Source organism: Lonchura striata, chromosome 10 (assembly GCF_050655825.1).
Source record: "Lonchura striata isolate lonStrDom1 chromosome 10, ASM5065582v1, whole genome shotgun sequence".
Classification (NCBI taxonomy): domain Eukaryota; kingdom Metazoa; phylum Chordata; class Aves; order Passeriformes; family Estrildidae; genus Lonchura; species Lonchura striata.
This window is the reverse complement of record NC_140712.1, coordinates 11,873,514-11,885,864: the sequence shown is the minus strand read 5'-3', so window position 1 is coordinate 11,885,864 and position 12,351 is coordinate 11,873,514. Positions and strand designations below refer to the sequence as shown.

Below are 12,351 nucleotides of genomic sequence, written 5' to 3'. Positions count from 1 at the left end.
TAATTACAAAGTTACTTCCTGTTTTAAAGCAAGCCAAAGCAAATACGATTAACAATACCATCACACTTCATCAAGTGTTAATAATTCACTAGTAGTCAAAACTCAATTAAATCCAAAGCAAAAGGATGTGAACTACAGCTAAGCAGTAAAGTTAAAAATTCAAATCTGCATAATTTTCAAGCTATTTGTGTGAAGTTGAATGTTCTTCTGCATGATATTACTAAATAATAATAAAATCCAAAGCTCGATTATAACAAATTAGACTTCACATATAAAGTCAATTTGTATATTCAAAAATACATGCTTTTTTTATAACCCAGACATACATGAAACAACTCAGATCCTTTATTAGAGCATTACACTGCTAATGTGCAGTGTTCCAGTTTGCAGAAATGTACTTTACATGGAACAAAATAGCACAGGAAACTCTAGTTCATGTTTGTGAGCTGCTCAGATGCTTTCGCTTCTAGCCTCATTTTCTTCTGCTCTATGCAATTTGAATTAAAAAGAAAATGTAGAAATCCAACAACCCCAAAAGCCATGGCTGCTCAGCGCACAGTATGTTGAGAATTACCTCTCACACTCGTGGCTTTGGGAGTTCGGTGCGAGGTCCAGAGGGACGCCTCCCCCCAGCCCACCCTGGTGGCGGCGGTGATGCGAACCAGGTAGACGCTGTCGGGCCGCAGCCCCTCGAGCAGATGCTCGGCAGCGGTGCCCGGCAGCTCCAGCACCTGGATCTTGGTCTCCGTGCTGAGGCGGAAGGACAGGCGGTACAGCACCACCTGGCCTCGCCGGTATTTTGCAGGGATTGGCAGCCAAGATATGAGAATATCTGTAGGACTCCTGCTCGTCAAACTGATTTCAGGAGCTCTCAAGGGAACTAAAAAAGCAAAGACAAAGCTTTTGAGCTCAGGGGAAAGACAGAAAATTCTTGTCTCATAGCTCAGCCCACAACGAGATGCCAGTAATGTAAAACTAAATAATCCAACAAGTTCTGTAGATTCTTGTTTAGGGATAATTTGACACTTCTCACCTGCAGCATGCAAAACAGCTTAAGCAAACTTGTGGAAGAGATAATAAACCTACCCAACCTCCAACAGATGGCAAATAGAATACAAGCTTATCTTACAAACCAGAACAGGCCCTCAATATCTTCTCTTATTGCTGCCAGCAGTAATCAAAGGCAATCAGCACCTGACTGGTCTGACACACAGCCTGCCAAGGTTAGAGACAACAACCTGCACAGTTGAACACTTGGTGCATGTTTTCTTCCACCTACTCTGTAATGAGGGTTCTGACAAAGAGACTGGCAGACAACTAGAAATGGCAGTGTTCCATGCTGCCAAAGCTTAACCCTGTCAGAATTTATTAATCAGATCTAATGATCTACACTAAACAGTGTGTTGTTGCCATGATGTTCAGATCAATTAAATCATTGCACAGGAATAAGTCAGCAAAGTCTTCTACAAAATTCTGATTCTACTAAAAAAGGCACATACACACAAAAACCCCCAAAACAACAGGTTAATTTTTTTTCTGTATAGCAAATATATATTTCAAATTTTCCTATAAAGTTTGCAAAAGATGTGGTAGGTGTGCAGTTGTATCCACATTGCAGATGCCCAAGAGAGCGTCATAGAGACTAAATTCTAGGCTATTATCAAATTCTCATAATGAAAGGAGTTCTTAAAGATCTAGAACAGTTATTGACATGACTTAATGAAATGTCTTTCAACATAGAAAGAGGCTCTGTGTAATACACACCGTTGCTCTGTCAGAATGTTATTTTATTCTCATTCCTCTCATGAGCTGCTGTCTTGCACTGTGGTATCCAGAAGTCTCTCTGGTACCAACAGAAATTCAAGACCCTCAAGAGCTGTTATCACTGGACTGCACAGTTTGACTCAGTGCAGATAAGAACATTCACCAAAATGACTTCTTACCATCTTCCAGGGTGTGCTGAGTCACATGGTCTGACATCTGACTGGCTCCCAAAGGCATGTAAGCTACTATATAGAAGGTGTAGTTGCTGGCTGGCTCCAAGTCATCAATGATGTAATGGGTTGTATCATTTCCAATGACCACTTGGTACTCTTCATTATTTAAACCTAGTATAAAACAAGGGTTAGACAAACAAAAATTGCTGGAAATCCACAACCATCACAGTATCTTGGCTTTAAGATCTTATGAATTTAATTTTATGTTCTTCCCCAGCCAGCCTCTGTTTTTTCAACTCTGTTAAGCAAAAGCTCTTATGCACAGAAGTAACTGTGTCTTGCTGTAGTATAGATTGTGGTGTTTCAGGATTTCCTCAATAAGGGATGCTGACTGCAACTCTAAGCCCTATTTAGCATTAGTCACAACAAACTGTGCTCACTGTACAGTAACACAATGGACAAGCTCTAATAGCCATATCATTCATACCCAGCTTCTAAATCTATTTGTTTAGAGTCAGGCTGTTTTTTCAAAACCTATTTACAGAGCCTTTCTGTAGTAGACTGTGAGGAATGTGAGGGCTCCGCTCCATCAAAAACAAAACAAACACCCTCCTGCCCACCACAAGAAACAAACAAAAAGAATTTATTCAGCAAAAGGATCTCATTTTAGCCCTGAAACTTCTATTACATTTGATTGACATGGTTTTTATTTTAATTTGGATAAAGGCCAATAAGAACAGACTAGAATAATCTTCAAAAATGTTTGTCTTCTTAGCAAGTTGTTAAAAAAGAAAAAAAAAAGAAAAAAGTGTCAGCAATTCACACTAAAAAATGCATAGCAATGCATGCAGCAGTTCTTGTCTTTGTTGGGCTTTATTCCTATAGAGGATGGCTATAAAGTGGACCAAGTGTGGTGAAAGCTGCTGTGTTAAGGAACAATTCACACCAAGCACATGTCAACTTAATCAAAACTCTGTAAGAGCCAGCTCCTCCTCTTCACAACTGAATTTATAAACAAAACGAAAGCCAAATTCCACCATTAAGTTTTCCCACATTTATGAATTAACTTGATAGCATTTTAATTAGACAAGATTACGAGCATCTCACAACAGACTAGTTAATGACTTGTTAATTAGGAATTGCAAGGCACGATTTCTGACCTGCTAAACAAGATCCTTGAGCTCAAATTAAAAGGACTTGTTCTCTCATTGAATGGATTGCTGGGCCTCATGCAGAGGCCCTAATGAAACAGCCATAATAGAGAACAAGGCTTGCCTTCCACCACAATCAGTGTCCCCTTTGTGCCTTTTCTAAATCACTAACAAGGAATTAACACACTCCAACATGCACGCTCATCAGACTCTTATTCTTCTTGCTACTATGACCCCAATTTGAATGTAAAATATTCTGCTAAAAGAAACAAAAAACAAACACACAAAACCCACACCTGTTAGTTTTTTCAACTAGCTTGATTAAAACACTAACATTTTTTTATATAGGGAAGAGAACCTGTTTTTACAGTGAAACCTCAGAATACATGAGTTGTGAGATGTAACAATAAGTGATGGCATCTTTTGTATTCAAAGAGCTTACCATACTGATGTCTATTAAAAAAACTCTTTAAAACTACATACTATTAATGCATTATCCAGTTTTGCTTTCTGTTTAATGTTTATGGAATCCTAAACATCAGTTCAACTTAGAAGATGTGGCAAGCACTGTTTTCCTTTGGCAACACTGTGTTCTTTCCTCACACTTGCAAAGGAGGTTCCTAACTAAAACTAGAGAGCAACACGTCCAAGAGAGCAATAAAGAGAGCAAACTTTTTGCTTATATATTTATGTTCATACAAAGCTTCAAGCAATGATAAAACTTCATCAAGTCAGATGTATCTAATTTTTAACCTTCATTATGGTCAGAAACAGGGTGTGAGGGTGGAATGGGGAAGACAAGCTGAAGGGAATAATGAAAGCAATACATTAATATATAATGTTTATATTAATAAATAATTATCTAGAATTCTTAGAGAATAAATAAGATGTTGACAATGTCAACAGTCTGTGTTAGAACCTCTATGATCTGGTGCGATGTGAATATCATCAAAATATTTTCCTTAATATTTAATTTGCATTTCTTTAAATGTAGTTGTTTCTCAATTTACATTAGAGAGATGTTTGATGTGATAATTTTTCACAAAGGCATTTTCTAGACTTTTAGTAACACCTCTGATATGAGAGCAAGATCCTCAGAAAAGTTTACAGGCTATCACTCTATCACTTAGAAAGTTATTGTTTTTACAGAAGTGCAGTCTACTAACCCTTGAAGTTCAACATTTTTCTATAAAATAAGACAAAAATAAGGTTTGAGTTCTTATGAAAATTTCTGATACTATACAATCAGGTTAAAAATGAAAAATGCATGCAGATCAACTACATTTTGAATCCCACCACTGTAATTACTCCTCTTTACACAGCCCTCTCCACCTCTCCTTGTGTGAATTTTTTCACTAATGTAAAAGGATGCACAACAACGTTACATTAAATAAAACAAATACCACAAGACAGTCAGCAAAGATTAAAAAAATGGGTATTTGAGAAAGTACATTCAAATAAATCAGAGGTTTCTGTTTGGCTGCTCGCTTTTGTTTGAAGTTTGTTTTGTTTTTTAAACCAAGACAAGATATAATCTCATTTCACAAAATATAACCTTTGGATAAGCAAAGAAATAAGGCAGGGACTGCAAAATTATTTTGTGAAAAACATATTCCAGAAGATACCTCCTATCACTACTGTGCAAGATTATTTCCTGCACAAACTTCCCTAAGGACAGTTTCCCAGGTTTGTTTGAAGTTATCTGGTCTCTGCTCTCCACAATTACCCAGATAAATTATCCAGTGTGACTTTATTCATATTAGCTGTAAGAGGGGATTGTGAGCACAATACTTCAGTGACTGAAAGAGTAGGGGGTAATTTCCCACACTTCTTGTTCTCATTATGTTTTAAAACTCTTTCCTTCCTTCCTTCCTTCCTTCAGACAAAATTCTCCTGTGTCCTGAAATATCCCACTTGCAAAAGCAAATGTGGCTATTCCTGCATCAGCATTAGAGTAATTAAGCTGTCCTTCCTGTCCTCTGTTTAGCAGATGGCAGGCTGGTATTCCACACAGAGCTGAGCATCTGCAGTCCTGTCCTTGAATAAACCACTTACTGAATAGCAATGGAAACAGAAACCACTCCGAGAAAACTGGGCTGCAATGCACCTTACTTGAAGCCATGCACCTAACAATTTTTCAAGTCATTAAGCCACCACTTTCTGCTTTTGAAAAATGTCTGTTTCCTACCACCTTAAATTACCTTGACTCAAAGCAATTATATAATACTAAGGGATTTTAAAATGTCTAGTTACTCATTTTTATTCCAGCTATCCATTCCATTCTATTGTATATAATTTTAGAGACTGGGATAAGCCACTCATGGCCATTCAGCATTTGAATAGACTTTTCTCATTACAGGAGACCAAGGGGTGAGAGAAGAGTAGATTTTACCATTTGGCCAATATTCCTTATAAGAGAAGGTAGTGAAGACAAAGTATCAACTACTCTACTCCAAAATATATGAAAGTCAGTAAAGTCACAAGAATTTGGGGATCTAGAAAAAGAGCAGTCTGTAGTTAGAAGTTCAGATCTGTAAGCCTCCAGAACCCTGCTGTATGCTCTGTTCTTCCCTGCCATGCATACACTGAATAGGATAGGCAGAAATTCCTGCTGAGGACAGAGGGAAATCCAGAAAGCACCATGGAGGCCCCAGGTTCCAAGGTCCTGTCCTAACTCCGGACTCTGCTCACTGGAGCCATCAGACACAGGTAAGCTGGAAGAACACTCAGTCCCAAAATGAGATGGTGTGGGAAAAGCATTTTTCCCAAGACTGCCTGTTGATTACAGTATGCATTTATTTGCTGGAACGCTGTGATACAGCCCTATGAACCATTCAAATCTGACAGTCTTTGCAAGTTCACTCAAGTTGTGTCACATTCAAATCATGAGATGGCATTGAAATCAAACTGCTTACCTTCTGCTTTCATGTAATGCACAGAGTATGCAATCACTTTGTCTGAATTGTACAGTGGCCTCTCCCAGGCCAGCAGGATTGCTGAGCTCGACATGGTTTCAGCGTGGACGTTGTAAGGTGCACTGGGCCTGTCCTCTGACATAACCACAGTGAGTCTGGCCCTGGAGAGAATGGAGCCCTGGCTGTTCTCAGCCATGCACTGATAAATGGCATCATCTTCAGGAATGATCTGGTTAATCACCAATTTACTGCAGCCAAAAGGAAGAAAAAGGTGGAAAAGAAGCTCACATCGTGGATAAACTTAGCTCCATATAAGTGAAAAAAGTTATGTTTGCCTCTGCTTCCTAAATTTAGTATAATTGACTTACATGCCATAAATTCTTCTATTACAAATGGATGCTCAGCAGTGAAATTTAGCACCTTGAAATGTTCTGCAAAACCTGCCATGATTCTGTTTGTGCCTGCAAAGCCAGGCACAGTGAAAGCAAAACTGCACATCTATTCCCTCCCTGCAAAAAAGCAGACCCTTAAACTTGTAATACCTTTACCAAGTCTTTAACATAAACTTCTCACTCAACAGAACTAGTAGCAAGATTCTGCTACTCTCTAAATCTAAAGTAACTCTGTGGTGGAACTACAGTTCAGTGCTGCCCATCCTCCCTGCCAGGTAAGGCACTTACCATAATAAGCCTTACTGATTTTAGGTATTGATTAATATGCATCCATTGCTACATTTAATGACCCATTTCAGGTTGACTTGAGTTCTCTCTTGATTGTCTGTAGCTAGCTACTGTAATGTCATCTTTTGGTAGCACATCACTAGCACAGCTCTCCTACAGCAATTTCAATCTTACCTGTTGTACATTTTTATTCTACCATTGGAGTGTATTCTCCTTCCATTTTTTAACCATGAAATTTTGGGGGCAGGATTTCCTTCTGCTTGACAAGCAAAGCGAGCAGTACCAGCTCTAGGCCTTGTTAAGCTTTCTGGCCATTCCACAAATGAAGGTGGAGCTATAGATAAGTTACAAGAAAGAATAGTTTAAAAAAATCAAGCCCCTACAAATGCAAGATCAGTCATAACAATAATAATAATTAGTTTTACAAATACAAAACATCTCTCATCAAGCCACCCAAGCACATATACAGAAGCAGAAAGCATATTCCTTGTAAACAAAGCACATTTGTTTAAAGATACATGAAAAAAAAATACTATGTGTGCAGATAGTGTATTTATGAATACAAACAAATTAAACTCCAGGATATGACATCCTGCTCTCTCATAGATACATGTTACATATTTTTACTTGGTTACAGGGTGCTTTTCTGTGTTGAAACCCTGTCTTCCCAGGGCAAACATTGCACCTGGGTATCTCCAAGTGCTAGCTCACAACTCAAATCTTGAGCATCTGACACTTCTCATCTAAGTCAACAGACAGAAGAACGCAGCCACAGCTCTGTGACCTGTTCAATCTCTGCAGACTCCCTACAGCCCTTGGCACATGATGTTTGAGATCAAATGTCAGCCCAGCACACAGCAGAGCTCAGGAGGACAGACACAAGGTGTTCAAACACTGGAAATGGAAGCAGGCTCACCCAGCACAGTGAGAGTTGCCATTGCCACTGTGAAGTTGCGAGTGCCAGGAATGGTGGCCCGGCAGACGTAGACTCCTGCGTGCTGCACCTTCACATCAGAGATCATCAGGTTCCCGTTCCCAAGGACCCGCGTGTTGAACACATCAATGGACTTGTGGTCTGTGTGAGAGGGCAGCAGAAGTGGGTTACAAGGCTGTTGATCTAAATAACTAAATTGGGTTGTCCATGCAGCGATGGTTTAGATTAGAGTATAAAAGTCAAGAAATGCAAAGAAAATCACAGCTGAGCTTTCAGAACTTTCCATTTTGCATTTACTTTGATCTTCACTAGCTACCTGATCATTCAGATGGTTGGGCCTCATCACTTCTTAAGTGGTTTATATCTGGAATTCACCACCTCAGCTGAAGTTAGCCTCCCATCTGCCTAGCACTATGATTCAGTTCATCACTACCAACATCCACATCATCTTTACAAGCAATGATCAACCATCTCCTGAATTACACTGCACATAAAACTAACACATTTGAGTACTATGTACTTTCTCCTATTTTCACACCAAATGCTCTAGGACTATAATGTGAACTTTCTTCCTACTTGTTTGTCTGTAAGAGCCACTGAATCAACCAGGAAAGATACATTTATTTCTTACACTTGGAGAAATAGAAATGGAGGAAAATTTTTCATGGTTTTCTTCTATATGTACAGTCCCGGCTTCCACATTTAGGTACAGGTTGGAATGAAAACAAAGTGGTTTTAATGAAAAATATGTGATTCACTGCTCAATGTTATTATTCTTACATTCCTTTTTCTCCCCTTCCAGGCTGACTTTCCTGGGTTTGTCTATATTCATAGTCCAAATGGCCCATTAGTACCAGGTGCAAACCACATTCTCACAGGGCTTCTAAGAAGAAGAGTGGAATGAACTCTTACAGGTCTGTTTCATGGATGCAGTCATCCCAACGTGCCCCCAGCACCGGTTCTACTCCAGTCACGGATCCCTGGAGGTCACCACCCTGCCTGTCCCTGTGCCCACGCTATGCCTGGGACAGTGCAGGCTGACAGCAGCAGCAGGGGTCCAAAGCTTCAGAAAACCTCGGGGCTCCTTGGCAGCAGTACTGCAGCACAGAGCTGAAAGTGTTTCACTCATCCTACCCTAACCTGATCATTACTCACTACACAAAGCCTCAGAACCAAAACCTAATTGCTCAAATCCTTTTTTTCCAGTGTTACTTCCTCTCCACAGGCTGAGGTCACATGCTGTAATTTTAAGACCTACCTAACCGGCTCCATGAGATGATTGGCTTTGGATTCCCTGTGGCTACACACTCCAGTATGACAGTTTGATGAAGAGATGCTGTAATGTTTTGAGGACCAGCTATTATAGATGGCTTGTGAAAAGGCTTCAAGTCTGAGGCTTTGCAGAGATAAAAAAAAATTATAAAAAGTGAGCACAGTTGAACAAAAACTCAATTAAATATGAAATAAAATAATTTTTTTTAGAGGCACTGAGAGTTACATTTACACCAAAGCCTTACTTCAGTAATTGGAGACACTTACATTGAACAATATTTTAGCACAAGTTAAAAGCAAGCAAAATTATTTGGACATGTGGTTCACCTACAGCTTTTCAAGGCTTTTAAGTGTTTTTGTAAGAAAAAGAAGATGGTGCCACTGAAAAAAAATCTCATGTGGTAAATACCTGGAATAACACTCAGCACTGCCTCAGTGCTTTTGCGTCTATTGGCTGCAGTTGTGGCAACACATCGGTAATTCCCAGCATCCTTCTGCTCAACACCATAGATCTGAAGCACTCCTGTAGGCAGAGCAGTTATCCTGCCACAGAAACCAAAAATAAGAAATGCAGACAAACGTTTAGCCAGCAAACACGGTGGTGGAATTAACTCCTTGATTTACAAACAGCCATTGCTACACTGACCTGGGAACAGCAGGCTGGAGACTCAAAAACATTCCCGATACATGACTCACCTTCCTGCCTTTCTGAATTACAGGCAAAATTCCCCTCAGCACCACAATGAGAGCAGAAGAATTTACTTTCAACAAGCAGATCTTTCTCACCCTCAGAATCAACCATCCCAGCCTTCTTTAGCCAGCTACTACATTCATACTGTTCAGGTTGGCTGATATTTTACAGCAGCTTCTGATATATGGGCATAACTGGTGTACAGTTCCCAGAAACCCACCTATGGTTTCAATTTTTAGTTTCTCTTTTTTCCTTCCTTTGCATGCAGGGTATCTTAGACATTTTCAAATGGAGTTACAGATCAAAAAACACAGGAGTCAGTTCAAAGAAAACTGGACATAAAAAATAATCTAGTAGAGAGCAGACTGTATTCTTCAAGTTAATCAGTGCATGAGAAGACGCCCTTGCATAGAATTTCCCTGGTATCAAGCGTTTTAACTCAATTTTCTGTATATATAATTCTTTATTGTCCCTCTAAAGAAAAACAAGTTCAGCATCAATTCTTCACTGAAAGCAATCCCACTAGTTCAAGCCACTCCCAGAGCCAAAGTTCACCCATTCTGTTCCCCACTGCAATGCCTACTCCTGAGGATGTCTTGCATACAAAATTCACCAATAGGAATTCAAAGATTAGTGATTACTGTGCAGACAATAGTGGGTGACTCTGCCCTGCACTCATAACATATATTTAGCTTCATTAGCCAGCTATTTCAATAGTTGACATGGAACCTTTTTCACATAATGGCATTGCAAGTATCCAGATCTTCTTCTTGTAGCAGGATCAGAACGATAGCAACAAATAAAACATATTCTAAAATGTGTAATCCTACATACCTGTCCATGACTAAGGGTAAAGTTGTTCTATTCACTTCCCATGTCACAGTGGCAGGAGGGTTTGCTGTTATTTTACAGGCAAATCGAGCTACGCCACCTTCTTGGACTTCAGTTGAAAGTGGCTGGACTTCAAATGCAGAAATGGCTAAAAAACAAGAGAACATCAATTTTAAGGGACTAAAGTGAGAAAAAATTCCTGGTTAAATCAAACTCTAGTTCATAGATTGACTTGTAAAAATACCCAGAAATACTTCACACAGCTCTTTTATTTCTGTATGCAAAGAAAGATGGATCTAACTGCCTTGTCAGCTTAGCTCAATAGCCTGTTTTCACTGGTTGAAGGTTTACTTAAAATAACTTTGCTTTAACCTAATTCAGTAAAAAAATGTTTCAATGAAAATAAATATGACACGCTCAAATAGAATTAAGCATACAAATTGACTGGCATGCAGCTGGAAACCATATCAATTATTAGAATAACAAAGTTCAAGTCAATTCAACTAGTTTAGGACAGCCTTAAAAAATTTGACTACAATAGGAAATTTCCAAATCAACTTTTGGTTCCTGACTCACTTTAATAAAAGAAAACATTTGCAGAGTTGTACAAGTTCATGTGTGATAAGAAAATCAACTCAAAGTCAAAAAAAGATCTCAAAATAAGTTTTAGCAGGTGAGAACACTTTTATCCCAACAGTCTGAGCAGTCACCAAGCTAACGTCTGATGCACAGAGCATCAACGTCATTCTGAGCATCTACAACTTGAGGAGTTCACAACATTGAGCCAACTGAAGTGGCAGATCAATAGATACTCTGCAGCTAATAGCTGAGAAATTGATCAGTTGTTGGATTTCCTTGCTCAAAAACAAGGGAAAGTAATAGAAAACCTGCTAATTAATTGCTTATTTACTGCTACTTACAACTAACAGAACAATTTTTCAGAAGCAACTCCTTTTGGATAACACAAAAAATTTCACACATTTCCACTCCTAGTAACTGCAGAGGGAGCAATCTCTGTAAATGGTATTTCCTTTGTTTTTTTAAAAAATCAGATTCCAATTAAATTTCTACTCCTGTATAAATGATAGAGAAACATGGTTGAAATAGATAGACCAACAGCAGAAAGTTACACGTCTCTTTATATTCAAGTTTTGTGTTTAAATAATTTCTCCGGTTTACTTGTTTATTTACTAATGGAAAAGGTTTTTCATCCTATTTACTCCAAGACATCCTCAAAAATGCCACAGAGAATACAGACAGCACTGATGCACACCAGGCATTCTACTGAGTGCTCCCACTCCCCATCATTTTAATGGCACAGCACAGCATTGCGAGATGAATATTGGGGTGTGAAGGAAACATGAACTCACCTGGTTTCTTCCCCGCCTCCACACACAAATTAGCTCCTAGCACAGGCCTAACTACACAACTGAAAGATTCCTATTGCTCACATGCCTATTTCCCTTTCCAGGTGTGAATAAATGCCCTTTTTTTCCGCTGCATTCCCATAGCTGCATCAGCACTGCAGGAATTAGTGTTCCTAATCACACCAGCAAAGTGCTGCAGCTTCATGAACAGACCTCCCAAAGACTGGGGATAACAAGACCATACATCCACCTTGTACAGCAAAAGCACCTGGAAGCAGCTGCAGCCACATGCTGCAAACACTGTGGCCACTGTAAACCCGGTCTGGCACCTGGACGTGGCTCAGCCACCCGGACACAGGGAGCAGAGATGCCCCTGGTCCCCATGCTGTGGCCAAACCTGTGCTGCTGGCAACAGGTCTACACAGCCCCAGACACTCTCTGAGGCTGCTCCCTCCCCACCTCCACTGCAGACAGAACTGTCCTCTCTCACCAACAGAGCTAGGTTCTACTTTTTGCTCTTTCTTTCACTTTTTAGCAGTACCAGGTTCAAGAACACATTAAAAAACCCCACAA

General features: G+C 39.6%; 1 protein-coding gene across 3 annotated transcripts in view; it reads right to left on the bottom strand.

Moving 5' to 3' along the window:
• Positions 1-12,351, bottom strand: part of PRTG (protogenin) — an 80,844-nt gene that overhangs the window by 40,371 nt on the left and 28,122 nt on the right. For all 3 annotated transcript variants that reach the window (XR_014957598.1, XM_021537397.3, XM_085588703.1), the window contains 8 exons: positions 10,415-10,559; positions 9,299-9,432; positions 8,876-9,013; positions 7,600-7,758; positions 6,858-7,017; positions 6,004-6,251; positions 1,944-2,108; positions 575-880 (listed from right to left, as the gene is read on the bottom strand). Coding sequence is in view for 2 of the 3 variants with exons in the window: in XM_021537397.3 (XP_021393072.2) it covers positions 575-880; positions 1,944-2,108; positions 6,004-6,251; positions 6,858-7,017; positions 7,600-7,758; positions 8,876-9,013; positions 9,299-9,432; positions 10,415-10,559 (1,455 nt within the window). In the remaining variant the exon portion in view is untranslated. The remainder of the gene's footprint in view (positions 1-574; positions 881-1,943; positions 2,109-6,003; positions 6,252-6,857; positions 7,018-7,599; positions 7,759-8,875; positions 9,014-9,298; positions 9,433-10,414; positions 10,560-12,351) is intronic.